The sequence below is a fragment of the Tachypleus tridentatus genome, chromosome 1 (genome assembly GCF_004210375.1).
Source record: "Tachypleus tridentatus isolate NWPU-2018 chromosome 1, ASM421037v1, whole genome shotgun sequence".
Taxonomy (NCBI): Eukaryota; Metazoa; Arthropoda; class Merostomata; order Xiphosura; family Limulidae; genus Tachypleus; species Tachypleus tridentatus.
Genome location: NC_134825.1, coordinates 50,987,847 through 51,010,750, shown reverse-complemented (window position 1 = coordinate 51,010,750; position 22,904 = coordinate 50,987,847). Strand labels below are relative to the sequence as shown.

Genomic DNA, 22,904 nt, shown 5'->3' with positions numbered 1-22,904 from the left:
CATTGCTTAGTTCATTCTTTTAAACAAAACAACTAGAAAAATCCTAAAATACAAATATTTCAAATAATAACACCTAGATATTCAAAATTCACTAATTTCTACACAAACAATACAGATATTATAATCATATTTTCACTCATTTATTCTAAGGCTTTATCAGCTTTAACTAAAAAAAAAAAGGTTCATAAATCACAGAAATATCTCTTTCTACACATTTTAGTCGCATGATACAAATAGTAGACACCACTTTTGAAATTACCATTTATACTGGAAGTGTTAACAGCATATTCAGTATAGTTGTTATCCAACAAACCATGTACTAGTTTGTACAACAAAGGTTGTTGAGTGAAACATATTTGGTACAGATTAATAAAAAAACTAGCAAATCCTTAAGCTCTTCCTTTATTTCAGTTTCTGAAGATTTTCTGCAATTTCAGATGCTTCTTAGCTACAGATAGATTTCTCAAGTTCTTTTGACTTGTTTCTTTACACTTTACCTATTCATTAGCAGTGGTTTGTTGTTTCTTTTAGTATATTTCTGACTTAAAGTAGTGTCTATGGTGCATTTATAAACTATAAAGACTCTGCAAAAAAATAATGTTAGACCTCTTCTTACTCTCTTTGAACATATGTTGATTTTGTGAAATCACTTTAATGTTTTGTATATTAAATTCAATTGATTCAATTTTATATCAAGTTAATAAATAATAAAAATAATCAATGCAGCCCTACATTTGAGGTAAAATAATAAACTGTTGTAATTGGAACTAGAAATAATAAAAATCCCATTTGGCCTTTTTATAATAGTACTTAAATATACAATTTTATAACTTTCAACATACAAAACATTTCAGAAAGCTGCCTCAGTCTAGAAAACAATAAACTACAAGACCAATAAACAACTAAACACACAGTACAGTATTCAAAATGCTATATAATCAAACTCTTGTTTAAAATTAATTCACTGAATAAACTGGTATCAGCAACAAGATAAACAAATGTCTCCAGTCAAAAACGCACAAGTTACCAATTTAGAGAGATTCATGTCTCGAAGCACCCTCATCACGATCATGCTTTCTGAATCATGAGGATTGGATCTTTTTACTGCTCCTAGAGTCCTCAAAACTGACAGAATATTCCGAAGCCCAAAGTCATAATGAACCTGACAAAGTTTGTGTAACAATATTATATTCTTATGATTGATGCGGGTTTACTGTATTTATGAGAAGAAAATACACAGGAATATGTTCAGCTTTTAAAAGAATTGATGAAAATAAGTTAAAGTTACTGTTAGCCAAAAATAAATATATTTTTAATGCACACAGATTTAGTTAGGGTAAAAGAGTTTCTCTGAAAAAAAGTTAGAAAACTAGACCAAGTTTTGTGACAATTATATTTTTGATAACAATATATAAAAAGGTCAAGCTCAGATCATATAAATGGTCATCACTTTTTTTACAAGAAATAAACAGCAAAAACCAACAACACCATTTTCCAAAACTTGGAAAACATAAAAGCTTTGGCATACTTCTTGTTACATCTTTTCTTTCATATATCATACTATAATGGAACTCTTGCTTATATGTATTGCACTGGAAAAAATTTTTTTTTATTAGGTGACATTCTCATTCACCTCCATTTCCCATCACGGAGAACTTTATTCTTCTCCATTCTCAGGAAGCAGATACGACATCATGAATAGATCACACTCGGATAAAATGCACTGGCACCACAGGTAATCATCTAGTATACGAGGTCTGTTAAAAAAATACGCGGACTGTTTGAATTGTGTGGCTCCAGTTGGTTCCAGGGGAATCCGCTTGGTGTCGCTAGATTCGCACAGATCAGCTGATTACAACACCATTTCCCGATTGCAGATATCTTCATTTGTGTATTAGCTACGCGGTTTTAAGTGAAGTGTGATTTTTTCATTTGGCGGATTTCAGAATGAATGACCTGAAGGAGCAACGACTTGCTGTGAAATTTTGTGTTAAACTTGGAAAATCTGCGACTGAAACTTTTGCTATGCTTAACACGACTTACGGTGATGTTGCTATGAAGCGTACAGCATGTTTCAAGTGGCATGAACGTTTTAAGGATGGTCGACAGTCCATTGAAGATGATGAGCATCCTGGACGTCCTTCCACGTCAACTGACGACCCACACGTCGACAAAATCAACACCCTGGTGCGGGCAAATCGACGTCTGACTGTCAGGGAGCTTGCTGAAGAGTGTGGGATATCAGTTGGATCTTGTTACGAGATTTTGACCGAAAAATTGAAGATGCACTGCGTTGCTGCGAAATTTGTGCCTCAGAACTCGAGTTTTTGGCCAAACACTCGATCATTGTTCTTCCCCACCCTCCCTACTCACCTGACCTTGCTCCTTGCGATTTTTTCTTGTTCCCCAAACTCAAAAGACCCTTGAAAGGAAGAAGATTTGAGACGATTCCCGAGATTAAGGCAAATGTGACGAAGGAGCTGGAGGACATTACAAAAGAAGCGTACCAGGACTGTTTCAACAAGTGGAAACACCGTTGGGATAAGTGTGTGCGTTGGGGAGGAGAGTACTTTGAAGGGGTCCCAGACCTGTAACTTCTAAATAAAGTACATTTTGTTTTATGACGTCAGTCCGGTATTTTGAACAGCCCTCCTATGTAAATATACTTCTTTACAATTCAAAGGTAAAAACTTGAACATCTAAAAAATGTTACACAAAATTATTTTTATCAACATGCAGATCTAAAGTATTGTAAAAATACAAGAAAGTAAAAATCTATATTTATATAACTGACAATGTTTCACTTTAAAATTTGCTATGTTTAAAGATGCTGGTTCTTAGTATTGCAATAACTACTTAATTTTTGATGAAAGAGTATATTCTTGCCTGTGTTTCCCCATGTCACATTATTTAAAGTTGCAGCAATGAAATAGAAAATTTATTAGTGACAGTTGTTTTCTTTGTTGTGATGTGTGCTATGAAGTGACACCTCATATTTTTTTGTTTTGCAAGAAAAAAAACATAAAGGTAAAAGAAATATACTGTGGTCTACATACTGTATGAAATGGATGAGTGAATGGTTTGTTTGTTTCTTAATTTCGTGCAAAGCTACATGAGGGCTATCTGCACTAGCTGTCTCTAATTTAGCAGTGTAAGACAAGATGGAAGGCAACTAGTCATCACCGTCCACCACCATCTCTTCCACCAATGAATAGTGGGATTAACCAGCACATTATAATGCCCCCACAGCTGAAAGTGCAAACATGTTTTGTATGATGGGTATTCAAATTCATGACCCTCAGATTATGAGTCAAGCACTCTACCCCCACCTAGCCATCCCAGGCACTAGATTAATTTTATGAATGAAGATAACAAAGAAAAGAATATCTCTTTATTTAAATTTTTTTTTACTTCTTTCATTGGATACAATTTCCTGAAGGAAGGTAGTAACACCTTACCTGAGTATGCAGATCATTGCTCTCTATGTTTTTAGGGAAGTTTAGCTGTTTCAGATATTTGTGTGAAGGAATAAGGTGAAGAAAATATAGAGCTATAATGATTGATTTATTCATTATTGTTGTTAAGCTGGTAAAATGGGTTCACAAATATATATATATATACTAACCTACAACATTACTTGGCCATCTATATTATATACTGAATAATCAAGTTTTGACCTGTATGGCCATTTTCCAAACTTTTCATTTTCAATGTTTTGTGTTTCATTGTAATCTTTCTGTAACAAAATAAGGATCTGTTTTTTCCAGCGTAGAATACAATAGTCATGTTAATTGTGAATCACTTTTTTTGGTTATAGGTGTTATATTTTCTTTGCACTCTTACGCAAAGTTTATCATGAAACATTTAAATGTTTGGTCAAAAAACAAGCCCTAAACCAATCAGTCGTCCTCTTCAGTTTATTACATAACATCTAATATTGGAATGATATTCAAGCTTTACAATATTCCATGTGTTTTGACCAGTAAATGAACCCCAAACATTACTTTGCATTATACGTTATTGTAGGTAAAATACAACATTTTAAAATCTCATGCCTTGTTTTCTTTCTAAAACAATTTTTTCAGTAAAACCCTGCATGCATTAAATTGTGACTTATCATTTAAAAATGTGTAACTCTAATCTTCTGAGTAAAAACCTACAGTAAACAGAGACCTAAGCTACAAGATATTGTTTGCATGCCACCTTTTCTCATTAAAATGATACTAACACCAACCTTCCTAACAAAAACCTATAGTAATCAGTGACCTGATCTGCTAGGTGGTGCTTATACATCATCTCTTTCCTCATTAAAATTATTATAACACTCATCTTCCATTAAAATTGCATGATAAAACAAATATTTTTGTTGTGTTTTCTTCCCTTGTGAAAAATGTTATATTTCTCTGTTAAATACTTACATAAATCAGTGTTTTCTGTTGCTATGTAGTGTACGTGCAGACTTCCTGTATAAAAATAAACCTAACTGTCATGAATAAAAACACTTAAAAATGCGTTCTGAAAGGTAAGAAGCTAACATCAATTTATTAAATGTATCTTCCCCATATCATAATGTATAAAATATTAATTTGAGTACCAAACCAATAGTTCTCTTGTTCACAATACATGATAGAAAACCCTTTCAAAGTCTAACATTGTAGAGTTTTTTCTTTCCATTGCCATCTCAAGAAAGTTATTTATATTACAACCAATCATCCCAATCTTCCTTTTAAGTATGAGCCTCACTACGTAAAGCTGTAAAATGTTAAAATTAATTCATTACTATTACTGATGGTAGCTAAGACTAATTAAGCATGTTTGAGATTCAAACTTGCAACCTACAGAGTTTCACAAATAATTGGTAGGCTTTTCCAAACTTGTATAACTGGAAAACATAAGTATGTAGTCTTGACCTGACAATAATGATATACAACAAAGAATTACTATGTATTTCTAATGGGAATGCTTTTGATTTTCCTAAGTCATATGGTTTAATCCATAGTGGAACATATGAAATATAAAATCTTATATATGTATCACTCTCATGTGTAAAGGGAAAAAGATCTCACAACACATTTAAGAAGCAAAATTTTGTCATAGCTAAAAAAAATTGCAAGCCCTCAAGTTAAACCACAGCTGCAAAAGGTTTAATAACTGATCTTATTCTTTTTGCAGCTTGGTTAACTGTTACTATTAATACTGTAATTACATAATTAGTTTTTAAAACTATTGGTCCTTACTTGCTTAGTCAGCTGCTCCTCACACAACTTGTACAATGTGTAAAATTTGCGAGCAAGGGTGATATTTTCTAAGAAACCACAGCTAGCTAATTTGACCCTTATAATAATCTGTCTATCTGGAACCATCATAGCTACAGTTCGGAATTGGATCTTTAGATTTTCAGGTAGCTCTTGTCTCCCTGCATAACCTGGATTCTGTATACCATAAAAGTAATATCTGAGACACAATTGACAGAAATCCAAACATACATGCAACAGTTTTGATATGCTCTTCAACTTATTTAAGAAGGAAACTATCATAAAACATAATAAAATAGCATACAGTAAGTATGAAAGATGATGTTCAAATAGCCAATATTTATTTGATAATTTATTTTCTTCACCAAAACATGAATTTCAATAAAGAAAAGATTATGAATAAGCCTAATGTTTCTCCTGATTCATTACTCCCACTGCATCAGACTAATTTTATTGAGTTCACAGTTCATCAATTATGCTTGAAAGAGTGAAGTAGATAAATGAAATATATACCATATACTAGAGGAATGTAAGCAGTTTGTTTGGTTTAGGTTAGTGGAGCAAAGGATTATACATCTCAAACAATCAAACTGATAATGTTGTTCATTTTGTTTCTCTTGTGCTCCAGACTGACAGAAATATTAATCTGTTAATTAACACAGGATCTCTTCCTCTACCAGAGGCATCTTGATGTACAAAATCTAGGACTTATCTGATTTTAGTGAGATTTATTATGAATGTAGCATTCAATGAGATATCATTATTAAAACTTAGTTTCCAAACTGAACAAAAATTAACCAAATTATGACTAGCTACATTATCAGTGGAAACTTCCATAGTTAATGGCAGTACTTCTTCCTGTGTAATCAATGGGTTCATTATGTAAGCCGCCTTCTTCTTCATCCATTATTGCATCTGTTTCTCAGACCAAAATCCAACAGATCTTCAGGAGAGAGCTCCAAATCCAATTTATTATGACTCATACCTTGTTACTCTTCAACATGTCATCAATCACCATTATTACCTTTAACACCTATGTGTGCAAAGTTCCAAGATGCCTGACTTGAAATCTGTGCAGCTACTGTGGATGCAATCATGATGGACTTTTTGACAGCTCTTGTTGAGGCAAATCCATTTATCAAGCCCAAAGATGCTTTGTCAACACTCAAAAATAGGCTTACTGATGACAAGAACTGTAATGGTAGAAGTAATAGCCTTCCACCAGATCAAAACATCAAGAACAAGGTCTCCAACCACAAAAAGACAATAAAGAGAAGTTGCATAATTTGATTTGAGAATAATAATAAAAAAAAGATAATTAATTTGTGTATAAGACCATTGTTGGTAAGGTAGTGAGTGCAGTCACTCTGACATCCTATGTTTCTTTGACTGCTCATAGGTTCAGACTGAATTCAGTTACCATCACATAAGTTACATATTTGGATATAGCAAATTATGAAATTTTTGTGAAATTATGAAAAAAGTGTGGAACGTCTTCAAAAAATAATGACTTTTTTTATTCAAAAATCAAAAGCACTACTTTGCCTCTTTTTGATGGAGAGATCCTGTGTTAAATCAGCTATATAAATTAGGTAGCTTGCTCTAATCAGAAGTTGGAGATTATCTGCTGAGTTATATTTATAATTGTAAAAAATATAATATTTCATTAAAATAAACAAATTACTGACAAGATATAAAACTTTATAAGCATTATTTTCACACATGGACAATACCAATGAAGATCCTGATTTAAACTGAGCCTTTATACTTAATAGTAATAACCATTGTAAGAAAAATGCCAAACTCTGGATTCATTTGAACTAAGTCTCCATCAGAAAATATAAACTGTTTTTTTCTTTCTTTCTTGCAAGATAGAACAATTGCAATCTGCTGAGCTGCGACTGATAATACAGGTAGATCAATACGGTTGAATTCATCAAAGCATCCCCAAGAACCTGACTGAGCGAGGCCTAAAAATATATATATATATATATATAGCTATAATATAATATTCAAGTTAGTCATGAAGTATGAGCTTCTTTTAAAAGCCAATGAATTTCTAGTTTGAAATATTTTAATAATTTGATAGTTATGTTTATTACTATTAGTTATTGCAAATTTTTAATAATTAAAACTTTACTAATCAGGCCTCTAAATACAAATACATATTTTACAACCTATCAAATCATTTATATTCCATGAATCATTTAGCAAGCAAAATGCTTGGAATATCAGGTCACAGTTCCCAAATTAAAGATTCTTTATAAACATTTTATAACTAATAAACAATATCACTTATTGTAAGAGCATCTTCATATTTATTAAAAGAAAATCTTATTTCTGTTAACAGCTCAAATGGTGTTCTCTTTCACAATTAGACATACTGTATTCATGAATGATGGCATGTGATTTTTCCTTCTTACTTGTTAAATATCTCAGAATAACACATTCAGAGCATAAAATCCAGTTGTTTTAAATAAATTTTCTTTCAATGCAGAATAAGCCTCTTTTATGTCATTTGTCTTTCAAATACTTCTAACTTTGTATTCCAATGAGAAATTTGTGTAATTTTACTGTATGATTTTCAGGTTATTAAAATATCCTTTCAGTATATATACACATTAAGGAGTTCTAACAAACCTTTAAAAATTCTCCCTAAGCCTCTGTAATCCATCTGATCTGAACAGTTGAATACTACAACATATTTTCCTAAAGCCTTGCCCATGTCCTTAGTTGTCTCAGTTTTTCCAGTACCTGCAGGCCCAGTTGGTGAGCCACCCATGCTCATACTTAGGGCTTGGGTTAAAGTTACATAACACCTAAGAAATGTGGAAATTATTATAGATAAGGTACACTCTTACACATTTACGAATATAACAAACAAAAATAAACATTGGTTACTTTTCACTTGAATGTTTTCAACATAAGGAATTATTCAAATATTAATAAAAAAGGGAAAATATATTAACTAACAACTTATAAACGTGCATAAGTACTTTTGCAAATTAACATGTTAATGATTGTTAGCAAAATATATTCAATGACAAGCTTCAAATATAATTGGTTATATAAGAGTGTCTAATACAAAAAGAGATGGGTCGTTTAAAAACTAATAATAATCTTTTTAAAACATAAACCAACAGACAAACCTGTCAGTTAGAGGTGTAATCACCAGTCTCTCAGTGCATCCTAGAAATTCATTCTGGTATGTAAAGTTTACATCTGTTATTGAGATTACAGTTTTGTCAATATCTTCCTTGAAGTAAAAACGACACTGATGAAGCCACTCGAAGTCCAATGGTGATTTAATGTTCATTCGACACTATGCAAAAATACTCTTGTCAGAACATATTCATTACACATAAAACTCTTTTCTTTCTTAGTTTTAAGTGGGTCCATTCTACAGAAGCTATAACTTTCCCACATTGAAAATGTATTTTTGACAGGTATTTGTCTTCTCACATAAATAGCTATTCTCATTCAGTGCTGCCATATATATGTAAAAATTCTTACACATGCCACAAGCCTTTTATCTAACCTCCATTGGAATTGACTGATTCCAATACATCTCTCACAGAAATAATCATGCATTGACCTCCACCAATAAAAGTGTTACATACTCTTGTGACACATGTGACTCCCTCTATTCAATTCTATCAAGCTATCACTTTGACTTTTGGCAGAAGATGGGAATACCATTTTTCAACAGGAAGTGTGAAATGAGGTAAGTATCTATCAAAAGCATGTTTTCAATGTAGAAAAATTATAAAGCAAGTCCAAATGGAAGATAGCTATGGCCTGAAAGTGATCTAAGCCATACAATACTTATAATATTCAATCCAAGAACTTATAAAAGTGGATGAAATGAAAAGGATATGTAATTAGTTGTAGAGTGGCTCAGGTTTGACAGACTGAACAAAGCAAGTCAAGTATATCCATAACCCATGCCACTGGGAACCAGCATCCATGTGAGTGTAGGATGAGAATCATACCATCAGTAAGTCAACTACATTCCAAAACTCAGCCATCTGGCAGGAATAGGGAAGAGGATCATACCATTTCCACTTCAAGTTCATGAGACCATATGGAATCTAGTACTCCCCAACTCATGGACAGGGCAAACATGAATATGATAAATTGATAGACTGATCCAGGAACTCAACTATCAATACTGAAAAAGGTGTATAGGTAATATATATCAACTTCCTTAAAGTGTAGCTGACATAAACAATCCCAAAACAATAACACCCTCAGAATGAGATATATCAAGGTAAAGAACCATGAGAATCCACTATTTCCTCTACTATGACCAACAACAATGATGAAATAGAAATGAGACAGAAATACAGACATCTGTAATACATGTGCAAAATACTTATGTTGATTGATTCTACTCTAAATCAAAAACCCGGCCACTTTAAACCAACATTCACATGGGAGTAGGATGAAGAACCTCAATTAAAAGGGTGAACTGCATATATAATGTCTCACTCCCATTTGTTTTTACGTTTCATTTTGCAGGATATTTCCTCATCTACACCAGCAGAACATCACCACTCTACTCTTAACTGACAGTTTTTATAATAGTTTTTGTTTGTATTTCATTAACCCATTCAGGAAGATGTCACCATGGTCCACTATCCCAGTGGCTTGGAACTGAAAATCGGTAAGAGCTCCCTAACTTCACTAGAATGAAAGGGGAGTAAAAAGGTGATAGAGAATCCAGAGGAATGATAATACCCAACACAGTGCAAATAATGACCATAAAATCTTATTTTCAAAAGTAGACCATACTGATTTATTCAATATAAGGCATAGGATGGATGGGCTTTTATCCTCTACACGCATAAACATGGGCAAACTTATGAAGCAATTTCGTCGCAATAATAAACCTGTAAGCAAACTTGTGGAACATTCCATCTCTGAAGTGTGCATTCAATGATGTGGAATTATAATATGCAAATTGACATGGTTTTACAGTGCAGATCTGAATGACACCACTTGCCCCAGAGTAGAATCCAAAGATGCGTTAAAAAGAAAACACCCAAATGGACAAGACATCAGATAAGTTGAAGTAATAACTTATCCAATTGGATAAATAGCCCATTATAGCTGCCTCTAGGTGTGGCAAATAAGGGTTACAGGTACATCTCTGTTAAGAATGAGCAAACAAACAAAGAGAAAAGCACAACTTTAGAGTTTATAAATGATGAATGAATATTCCCATTGCATGACAAAAGATATAAGGTTGAAGCAAATCCAAATGAAAAGCAAACAAAACAGAGAAACTACCCTGTGATAAATAAACTGAAGAAAGAGTCACCAGTGACAAAATACCAGAATATGCAAATAAACATTTGTGACATTTCTTTTTGTCACTGATGAACCTGGAAAAAAGCCATTCTAAGTATGAGAATCAAGCAGATTGAAATTAGAAAGAGGCAATACAATGTCTTTGGTTTGGCATGAAAAAAAACAAAAAACCCTGGAAAAAGATAATGAACAGATGCAATGGCTTTTAGAGAGAGAAAATCTTGTAGTGCTTCAGATATACACAAAAAAGTCATGGGGAAGGAAAAGTGTACCAACAATGAAGAAAGTGGGAAAATAAATAGTAAGTACAAGTCCCTCTGATAAAACAAGAATAACTTATGGAGCTGTAGTGAAAGGTTGCCAAAGGTAAAAAATACAAAATAGAAAAGCTCCCAGTGGACCAAAACCCTCTGGTTAGTTTCCAATAATACTGGTAACCTTCCCATCAATGTTGAATAAAACAATGAGATAAGAAACCCCTAGAAGGGGAAGAAGAACAAGTAGATAAAAGCCAAAACAGGAAAGGAAAAGAGGTATGTTGTAGCTCCAACAGCAACAACATGCAACCAAAGAGGAAAGGGGCAAGTGTTGATGCACAGATAACATGCAAAATTTAGCAGTCTCAGATACATGATCAAAAACATGTCACCAAAAAAATACAGATATCCCAAAAAATATAAAGGTGGCAAACGTAACCAGAACTAGGTTGCACTGCAACACGTAAAATCCCAACTATAATGAAATCACGTTTGTAAAGCAAGAGTCAAAAACAATAAATAAGCCAACAAGGAGATAGCAAGAAATCATAAAGAAACAGGGAATTGAATAAAACATGACATACCTGAGAAACCATGTAGATTCTGAGAGAGGTGTAGGAAAAAAACATAAAAAATCTGGTGATATTAGAAGGCTACCAAACCTTCAATGGCCTGGAGGAGTTTGCCCCATGTGAACAATCACATGATGGATAATACCACAGAAATCCAACTATGGATCACCACCTGCAGCCTGTAGAAATATGTAAATCAAAAAAACATAAGTGTTTGGTGTAAAATATGCACGTGTGAGAAAAAATAAAAACACACTAGGAAATTAAGATAAATTAAACGATTTCTTCAATATAAAGAAAAATAATAATAATGAAAAATTACAATTTCAGAAATCAAAGTATTAAAATCACAATTCACACAAAAAGCACCAAAAAAACAAAACAAGAAAAAAAACATCTGGACCTGAGTATTGCTAAATGAGAAGTGACAGTTCAGTAGAATTGAACAGAGAGTCACATACATCATTACAGTATCTGTACTCTTACTGGTGGAAGGTTAATACATGATGATTTTGTTACATATTATAATCTATCTCAGACGAGCCACTAGTTGTATTACAATTTATCTCAAACGAGTCTCTGATTTATTATATTATGCATGTTACTTATTCCTATTACATATAACTGGAAATTTTTATTTTCAATTTAGAAGTTAATTAAATGTCAATATGTATTAAATTTATGATCTCTGCCAATAAGATTGACATATACAATTTTCTTTCTTACAAATATATTTTAATATACAAACAATAATATAATTTATAATAATAATCGTTTCAAATAATGATTTATATGCAAAAGTTTTACAAACTTACAAATAATATTGAGTATTCTATCAGAACCAGAACTTTCTTGATATCTCATCAAGGGTTCACAATGAGTGAATTAATTCTGAGTTGATATGGGCACAATTCACTTGAAAGTGAGCTAGTTAGCTCTTCACTGATCACACACAAGGTTTTCACAGTTGAAGTTATATAATGTTTTTGTAAAAATACTAACATCCTATTTTATTCCACTGAAGTTAAATAATTTGTAATGTTTGGAATCTATAAATCTTCCTGGTCATACATATATGTAGTCTCCCTATTAATAGGCATTAATTGCAGTTATAACTTATGATGTTTACTGCATACCAATTGTAGCAAAGCCACAATATATACTGTCTCTTGACTCTTCAGTTTATAAATATTAGGCAAGTTTCTCAAAATTTCAGTTGGAAAAAGTACTGGCAATCACTAGTATTTACATACACACATAGTACATTGTTAATTCATACACTCAAGAATCTTCTACAACCTTAGTGAGCAACAGAAATTTCATAATATCAATTTAACAGTGTAAGTTACATGCATTTCTAGTTATACATTTAACTGAAACAAACATAGATATTAAAATAACTATATAATATTAAATACATCATAATTTGTATGAGAGAATCATCAGAATTATTCAATTTCAATGGAGGAAAAGTATACAGCTTGTGGCATGATAAAATATGTTTAGCATATAGAGGACAGCACTGAAAGAGAATAGCTATTGGTGTGAGTGGAGATACTGTATCATATTAGAAGCAATAGTTCACATGTAAAACTACTATAACAATAAATATTATTACTTTTAAAGGTTTTTGTAATAACTCAAACACTATGCAAACTACCATATAGATCACAAGATAGTGATAGCTAATGATTTAATTATAAACTCTCAGCTTACAGACACACAATAAATATTCTAGAAAGAACTGAGCTACTTTTATTTTAGACCTTATATAACAGATTTCTTCCTTCATTATGCTAAATCACTAGCTTAAGCATTTCATAGCTGGTGAGTTAAACTGTAAATTAGCTGTTGAGAATATTTTTATAGATATCTCCAATTACTTTCTAATGTTTTGAATAAGTCCAATACTGAATATATTTCAAATTTAGGTTCAGTCAAGAAAAAGATATGTATGTAAAGTCTGTAGTGTGACCTAACTTGGCCAGAAAGGCTGAAGATGCCCATAAATTTGTCAACAAATCAATAGACATCATTTTTCAAGCTTTACTCTGCTCACATATCTATCTAATATGTAGAACATTTTAGACAAAAAAAAACAAACTTAACTATCTGTTAGTGGCCTTAATCTATTAATTAGAAAGTCTACTTTATGCACAACCTTTATTACTCTTATTTGCAAGAATTTTGAGTGAGCTATAAAGTACAACTACTTTACATTCATTGAAAATGGTTCAAATTAATTTAGATCATTACAAATTATCAAACATGCATTGTCAAATTTGATGCATCCATATTGGTTGATCCAATATACCGAGAATTTACATTTATGATGTTTAAATAAATACATATGCATATATATCAGTTGATATATAATATGTATACATACGTATGCATATATGTATACACATACACCACATGTTCTAATATACTTTCAGGTTTATAGCTAGCATTTAAATCAGTATGTCAATAAGATGCATGAGAACTCTTACACAACTGATTTTTACAATTGATACATGTTTTTCATTGTATGCATGACAACATTACCTAGTGACACAGGTTGTCTAAGAATGTTACATTTTAATTGTATAGGATTATTGACTTTTACCTAAATAATCAAATGTGATATTATCAATTATTATTTGGAAATTGCTATCTTTGTTTAGAAATCATTTTAAAATTTCTTATTTACATGTGCTAGTAATTTTTAATCAAAACTAGTCAATACTGCAGTAAAATGTGTTTCAATAAAGTCTGGGATAAAATTTGCAAAATTGAAGTATAATCCAGTAAAATTTTTGTGACATACTTCACACCCAAACTTGTTGTTATTGTTTTATGTCAATGAATAAAACAAAAAAGGTGATGTTTTTTATGGTGTTCTATTGTGCATTTTATACATTTTTATTTACAATTAAAGTAATTTAAAAGTGATTAAGATGTTAATGATCACTGAGGATAACAAAAGTATCAACAAAATGACTCTGTTAAGAAACAAAGTTGAAACTCGAAGGGCAATATTTATAATCTAATTTTTACTACAGCAAAAGATCAAGTTGACAAGTGATATTATGGTGCAAATACTGGTTCCATTGCCATTCCATCAGTATGGGTAATGTTATATAGAATATTCCTAAACAAGCTTTTCTCAGTAATATTATCATATACTGGCAAATACATACTAACTGTGAAAAAATCATAGGTGTAATTATTTTCATACAGCTTATCTACATATTGATTTTCAAGACTTATTTTTACAAATGACTGTAGAGTACAATATTTTTTTAGATTCAGTGATAAAATATCACTATTCAAGACATATAATGTACTAAATTAATTTATATGTCGTAGATGACTACCAATAAGCATAAGAGAACAAATCAACTTGATGACATGTTACAAATTAGCCATACGTTTGTTTGTTTTTTGAATTTTGCACACAGCTACATGAGTGCTATCTGTGCTAGCCGTCCCTAATTTAGCAGTGTAAGACTAGAGGGAAGGCAGCTAGTCATCACCACCCACCGCCAACTCTTGGGTTACTCTTTTACCAACAAATAGTGGGATTGACCATCATATTATAATGCCCCCATGGCTGAATAGGGTGAGCATGTTTGGTGCAACAGGGAATTGAACCCGTGACCCTCAGATTACAAGTTGAACGCCTTAACCCACCTGGCCATGCCAGACCTACTAGCCACACGTAATCATGCTCTTAGTGAATATGATATACCAGCACATCAAAGCTTGTCCAAGATTCTTGTAAACAAGAATGATGAGAAAAGACTGCATATGAAAGAGAGGCTTCTGACTAATATGTTAGAACCATAACTTTATGAAATGAGTTCTGGCAGTTCATCTACTATTACGTATTAAATAATAAATACAATTTTACATCTTATTATTATTTACATAATATAAATGATAGTACAGTTTTAGGTATTTCTAATTTAAGTGTAATTTACTTATACTTACCAATGAATCAAATATGTCTCTTTGATGGACATGAATTGTCACTAAGGTTTCAAATTTTGTGCGTTCCATAGGTCCTAAATCTCGTGTTGTCTCATCAATCAATGTATTCAACAGGTCAAGAATTGCTTCATTGGTAAGTGTCATTATCTTTTTATCAGTTATGGCTTGTTCCAAAGCATTCTCTGCATCTCTAGTCCAGATCATTTGAAGTCCAAGTAACCCTACCTGATATGACATCAATAATATAAAGTAATTAAGGTATTTATACAAAAGAAACCCATCATCCTGAATGTTAACTGATATTTTGTTCTGATTACATACTAGTTTTGTGCAAAATACTGGTACACTTCAAGGCTCAAAATACAGTCATATACAAACAGAGATTTCTAGATTTCACAATACAGACAAAATTATCATTCATTACATCTTTTTACCTCAAACCATCAATAAACTTAGAAATCTTGAACAATAACTTTTTTTTTAACTAGTAAGGCTCTCTAAGTTAAGAAAGTCAAAATTCCAATATATTATTACATTACTTCTATAAGCACTATGTATCTGTATGTTTACTTTTATTATTAATGGTTGATGTAGTGTGATAACACATAGATAATATGCTGATTCTAAGTTTCACATAATGTTGCTCTATTAAGCTTCGTAAACTCATTTAAAATAACCCAGACAAAGCTCATAATCAGGTTCTTTTGATTTGAAAATAATGTATTTACTTTGTTAAAGCATAAAATTGAATAAATCCTTCAATTCAATATACCAAAGAGGAATTTCTATTTGGACTCAAAGTAATGAAATTTTCACCTTATTTGTAACACACTTTAACCCTTTAACTATCTATGGGTGTTCCTTTAAACACTTTTCTTCACAAGTCATTGTAATACATTTTAAATTTAATTAAACACCTTAACTATCAGTTTCGGTGAATTATTAAGTTATCATTATAATGTATGCTATGATTCTAAACTTTATGTCCTTTATTTCAAAAGAAACCTTTAAAACCTACTTAAAACTTCAGATGTACTGTCACTTGAACAATGAACTATTTAAATGCTGTACTTTGACATTCTGTATCTTCAATAATACAATGGTAGTTGTGTAGAGTATGTGTAGATTATAAGATGTTTACATAACTTTTTGATTTGTACTTTTCAAAGTTATATAAATGAATGCAATTGAAACAAGTAATAAATTTTTTCAATCCCTGACAGGTGTCACACCCACTTTCAGTAGGTTTGTAACAAACATGTAGATGTTGCATATACATGTGTATAGTCATTATAAATAACTCATATTATGCTATAATCTAACAACAGCTATTTTAAAATTGGTACACAGTTTTCATCACAGGGAACATGTGACTGCCTCTTGTGTTATTGATTGACTATAACGTTTATGGTTGTTCTTTACATAAATATATTACAGGTAGAGAAACAGTTTAAATCGTATTTAGATCTTGCTGTTATATTTTATTTAATTATGTATTAGGTACGTTTTCAAATGCATAATTGAAGGATTTTAACACTATTTAAATATACATCATATTCAGCATCAATTTTCAAGGTTTATGATATTATGAGATGCACAACAATTTTCAAGGTTTATGATATTATGAGATGCACAAATATTTTGCCAAAGAGTTGTGCATGTCTGAAAAAGACACTGTAATATGCTTCAAAGGTACTGTTGACTTTTGCTGAGATGAATAAGTGGTAAAGGACATAAAAGTAAAACAAAACATTAAAAACTAGCAACACATAAAAAGGAAAAGACCTAAAATTACAAATTTAATAAAAGGAAAATCTTTAAAGATATTCTATAAAAAATTAAAAGACGTATATATATATATATGTTTTGTTTTCTCTAGTTCTTAAATTATTTCTTTGAATTGTACATTGATGATAATAGATAAAGCTAGCAATATTGTATAGAAAATAAAAAAATATACCTCAAAGAAAAACTTTTGTTATTCATTTAGGATGTTATAGAGGTTATGCAAATAAAATATTAAAATTATAAGATAAAGAAGTGTCTTTATATTTAAAATGAAAATCACCTTACACTAAATTATTTTAACAGTTTGAGCACAAATAATTACTATAGATAAATAAAATTGTTATTGGAAAGACGTAATTAAAATAATGTCATTCTCCGAGTACAAAATACTTATAAACTTTAACAAAATCTTATGAGGTTTTGTGAGGAATGCTCAGAGTAAACATGTTTTTTTTTTTTGCATAAATTTTCTTCCCATATGAAAATGATACAAACTGCACAAGCCTGGGATGAAAGATTTAAACTAATAAAGTAGTTTTACCTCAGAAATAGTATGCAACTTCTCAAGACATCAAGAAAATATATGACTAAAACTTTGGAATGTTCTTCATGGATTGAAGAGCAGTTGTGACTTCACCTATTACTCAAGTCAGGCTTCAATCTTATTTGCCACATGCACCTGATACTTTCTCTCTTTCCCAAATTGCCAATAGTTCTCCCTGATGTTTAATACTACATCATTTATAATCAGTGAAAATCCAGAGTCTTAATCTATCAAACAATGTATTATGTTGCTTTTTTTTCTGTACAGAGAATTTTATATATTGTTTCCAATTCAAACTTTATTCCCATGGGAAACACACTGACAAGCTTAGCTAAATTTTAATGGATCTTATCACATAGTTAGAAAGCTAGAAAATTTATGATAATTATAAGATATTGTTCACTTTAACATGTTATTATTCTGTGTTATTAGTTGCATCATTGAACCAAATAAAAATATTTAATGTGGAAGTAGTAGTAGAACTGCTAGTATACAAAAGTAGGCTTAAATTTCATCAACAGTTGACAGAAAAAAAAGTTAAGTACTAGAGTGCTTGTTTTTTGTGTGTATTCTTTATTTATTGTTATAAAAGTAGCTAAAATGTTAAAATTAGAAGCATATGTAAGATAATGAAAAAAAAAAAAACTTTCATGAAGTATGTTCACAAGCAATTGAGTACTACATAATTCAGTATGGTAACATGAACAGCACATTCACCAATCAACATGTGTGGTGGGATTATTAGTTAGACACAGTTCAAAGGGAAATAAATTTAAAAAATTAAATATAAATATATATCAATATATGTATACTGTTACAAGCTTTAAGCTACTTAAAATAAACAACTGTGGTTTTCTTGTTTTGGTTTTTTTACTGATGGCTACAAGGCCAGTTAAATCAACCTACCTAATGTACATTTACAGTATAGAAAATAACAGATAAAATATAAATTTATTTTCTGAAAGAAGTTTGATATTTATTTAGAAGATTTGTGCAATCACGCAAATTTCAAATGAAAAAAAGTAATTTTAATCTTAACATGAAAAACACTTTGCACTTAGAGCAGTCAACATTCATAACCTATCATATAGATATATAACTAGGTAAAGGTTTCAGTAAAAATTTTGATTTTCTGTCCACTAAAGACTTAATGTTTAGTGAAAGTTGGCCAAATTTTGTGAAGATACATCAAGTGCTTACATAGTTACAGTATGTATACCACCAGGATTACAAGCTTATGTAAGATACATAAGCCTGTTGCAATAGGGTTAACAGTTAAATGGTCAACTGAATATTGGAGTAGAAAACAGATAATGGAAAAGATCTTGCAGTTAATGCATCATCTCAAAGCAAATAACTACTTGGATTAAATTTAAACAATGTACTTTTAAACACACACTTTAAGATGAAAATTTAAATGATTCATATTATTTTCTTGTTTATGTTACCTGTGCTGGATAAGTGTTTAAAAAATCCATCAAAACGAAGAAGGAATCTTGTATAGCCATGGCAGCCTGTCTGATGATCCCATGAAGTGACTTCTGAGCTTGCTGAAGAAGGCTCATTAACCATACTTCAACATTTCCTTCAGCTTGAACAGCTTTCTCCAACTGTAAATAAACACATAATTATTTACCACAGCCTCATTCCTATAAAATCAAGTACAGTACTGTACAAAAGTGTTGGGACAAGAGAATATTTTGTTATTCTTTACATTTTATGGGGCTAATTCTTCCATGCCATAACAGAATGTAAATTTCAACACTATGGTAATGCTTAACTGATTCCTGTTGACAACTGAATTATCCATGGTGAGAATACTCATCATTCTTTAGAATTCCTATATATTTGTACCAAGGGCACATAACAAGGGTTCTGCTTGAATTAATCAACACATTGCTAGAGTTAGGGTCTGAAATAACTCTCATGGTACCTCATGCAATGTTTTAAATATATAGAAAGAAGTTAGCAAGAACTAGCATGTGGTATTGATATATGCTTAAGATCGTTGATGTTGTTTTGATTTAAGCATAAACCTACACAATGGGCTATCTGTGCTCTGCCCACCATGGGTATTGAAACCTGGTTTTTAGCATTGTAAGTCCACTGAGCCACTGGGGTGCATATGCTTGAAGAAATCAATTTAATGGCACTCCACAAGTAAACCTCAATAAAAACAGCATTTAACTATATATTAAGTTTTGTTGACATGCCACAGCCCAAAAAGCACGGACAATTTTCAGCAAAGCAGAGAGTTTACATAAAACCTTGATGTGATGCTGGTTGGACTATCCAACAAAATGCTGTAGACTTGAGATGCTCCTCAAACACTGTCAAGTACATCCCAGACCATGAGCCTGAGACAGGTAGATTGGAAAATAGGAATGGAGGAGGCAAAATACCGAAACTCAATGATGTTAAATATCTTTGCTTATGCAGCCTTTGGGAGAGTAGGAAGACTGCCACTGATCTCAAACAAGAGATAAATGACTAGGTAGTAAATAACAAAAAAGTGTCAGTATCAAGAAAACACAATGAGAATAGAATATGTGGTTATGTAGCAGTTAAAAAACCTTTATTTTGATCTCTAACTATTGTCAATAGACTTATAATTGCTAAAAAACACAATAAAATAAACTGTTGATGATTGGAAAAGGGTGTTATGGATGGATGAGTCCAATTTTGAAAAATTTGGTTTAAAGCATAGGTTGTACATTTGATGGAAGAAAGGTGAAAGGTACTTACCTCAATGCATAGCACCTACCATGAAGCACTAGGGAGGTAGTGTGATGGTTTGGGGGTGTTTTTGTGCTGAGGCAACAGGAGATATTTGCAAAATAGATAGTGTAATGGACAAGCACAAGTACCATCAGATACTGATTTGCCACAGTATACCCAGTGGTGTGCGTATTATTGGTAAAGAATTCTCTTATCAAGAATATAATGACTTGAAACAGTCATTCAACTTATGCAAAAATTACTTAGCTAAGAAAGAAGCTACTGGAGTCATGTAAATAATCCAATGGCCCCAACAGATATCAATGCAATTGAACAGATCTGGGAATTGACAGATCAAAAAGTCGAAAAATCAAAAGTTACTTTAAAAAAAACTTTATGGGAGTGTATTAAAGATATTTGGAGTAAAATCTAAAAAACACTTTGATTAAATATGTTACAACATAATTTTTACTTTGTCCTGGCACTTTTGCACAATACTGTATATTAACAAGTATCTAGCTCAATCATCAATAATATATAGAAAATATAATGGATTGTAGTTATCTTTTTCCAATGTTTCCTTTCTTTCTAGTCACTTAATATGGAACAAAAAGTTAGAAGTCTTAGATAGAAATGAAGAAAATACCTAAAAACAATATTTTAAAGCATTATCAATGTTACTGCATACATAAAAATTCACTATATAATAACAAAATTTTAAAGTTTTAAAGATTCAACAAAGAATTTTTGAAAACATTTAGGTTTTAGTTTTTAAATTAAATTACTTTTCTACACTCAAGATATAGTGCAATAAAAGTACAATATACAAGGTCCACTGGCATTACAAATGCAAACCCAACCTTTATAGTTTCTCCTTCAGAAGAAACAATAGAAAGAATCATATTATAGTGGTCATCATGGAAGACTAGATATTTAGTGTTATCAAAGATGCTTAGCAAGTGAGCTTGAATAGTGTGAGAGTCGCTAGCTTGTCCTAAAATTTCTAATAGTGCTGGATCAGACACAAAAAAGAATCGAGGAAATAGCAGTCGCTTGTTCTCCAGATATCTGTTAGTGAATAAAATATACAATATATATATATATATATATATATACACACACACACACACACATATAATTTGTTTTACTGAGGCACTGTCGCAAAATGTTAAAATGCTTATAAACACTTTTTGGTTACATTATGAATAAAAATATTCATATTAGGTAAAGAACACTGTGAAACATTATAGTATAAAACCTATACATATAATTAAATATATTATCTAAAACAATTATGTCTAAATATGGATTATTTTTAAGAGTCTGCATTCTTGTGTGTGAAAAAATTAAGTATCCCTTCTACCCAGTCAAAGATTTCTGACATAGCTCTAGTTGTTCTTGAAGATGGGGAAGTAACTGCTTCAATGTGTCATCTCCCACACAACATTCCACTACATTAGGTCTTTCATGGGCTCTTGTCATGATTTTTACCCAAGACTTATCAATGCTTGCAAACCTTTTAGCCTCCTGTATGACAAAAAATTAGAATGTTATAAAATACAACTTCTCAACATTTTTTATCATTTAACAGTTACTGTTACAATCCAATGTGAAAAATAACAAAATATACTTTTATCCCATGAGAAATTATATTGAAGTAAAAAAACAAGTAGCTATGTTTTTATACCTATTTAAAATCAGAGATTACTTTTGGGATAAACATTAAATGCAAGTTTTAGACACTAAAGTCATTAAAATCTTTCAGTTCAGAATGAATACAATAAAAGAAAAAAAAAACAATAAATAAACGTATCATTTTGCCATGTACACATTTAATTTATTCAAGTTACATGACTTAAATTGTCAGCCACATTTTCTCATCTGAAAAACTGATAAACACAACATGCTTGATTATTAAATGTTTTTCAAAAATTATTTTCACACCTTAGTACCATAAATATAAAAACATTACACAGGTATAACAACAAAATGCAAAGTATCTATTCAGTAATAATACATAGTTATTCTAATGATGGTTTGTAACAAGTTTAACTTAAAATTATTTAATAAACTACTAACCTTAGGCAGTTGCTTAGCAATGTCTCCTCCAACAAAAACTGCTTCCAAATACACCCAAAGATTCTGCACGAAAAGCCAGCGTTCTAGTATTTCGTAGGTGTTAGAGAGGTCTTGCACCCACTTCTGAATTTGCTTACGAAAAGGAGCATTGTACCTATTAAAATAAATTTAATACAAATAACATTAACATTAAAAGAAAATTATTTAATTGATAACAAAGATTTACAGTTTTTATTTCCAGTTATATTGTGAGATTTTTCAGGGTCATTTATGAACCACACCATAAACAAAAACTTTATGACTAACAATAAACAAGTATATGTATGGTATATTCACATAAACCTTGGTTAAACTTAGAGCAATGAGATAGATCCACTTAATAACAAGAGTTCAAGAAGATATT

General features: G+C 31.1%; 1 protein-coding gene across 1 annotated transcript in view; it reads right to left on the bottom strand.

Moving 5' to 3' along the window:
- Positions 1 to 22,904, bottom strand: part of LOC143248542 (dynein axonemal heavy chain 5-like) — a 173,131-nt gene that overhangs the window by 76,929 nt on the left and 73,298 nt on the right. Inside the window, 10 exon segments of the mRNA XM_076496978.1 lie at positions 1,028 to 1,162; positions 5,238 to 5,432; positions 7,038 to 7,225; positions 7,896 to 8,074; positions 8,405 to 8,577; positions 15,373 to 15,597; positions 19,153 to 19,314; positions 21,283 to 21,490; positions 21,786 to 21,949; positions 22,502 to 22,655. Of these exon segments, the coding sequence (XP_076353093.1) occupies positions 1,028 to 1,162; positions 5,238 to 5,432; positions 7,038 to 7,225; positions 7,896 to 8,074; positions 8,405 to 8,577; positions 15,373 to 15,597; positions 19,153 to 19,314; positions 21,283 to 21,490; positions 21,786 to 21,949; positions 22,502 to 22,655 (1,783 nt within the window).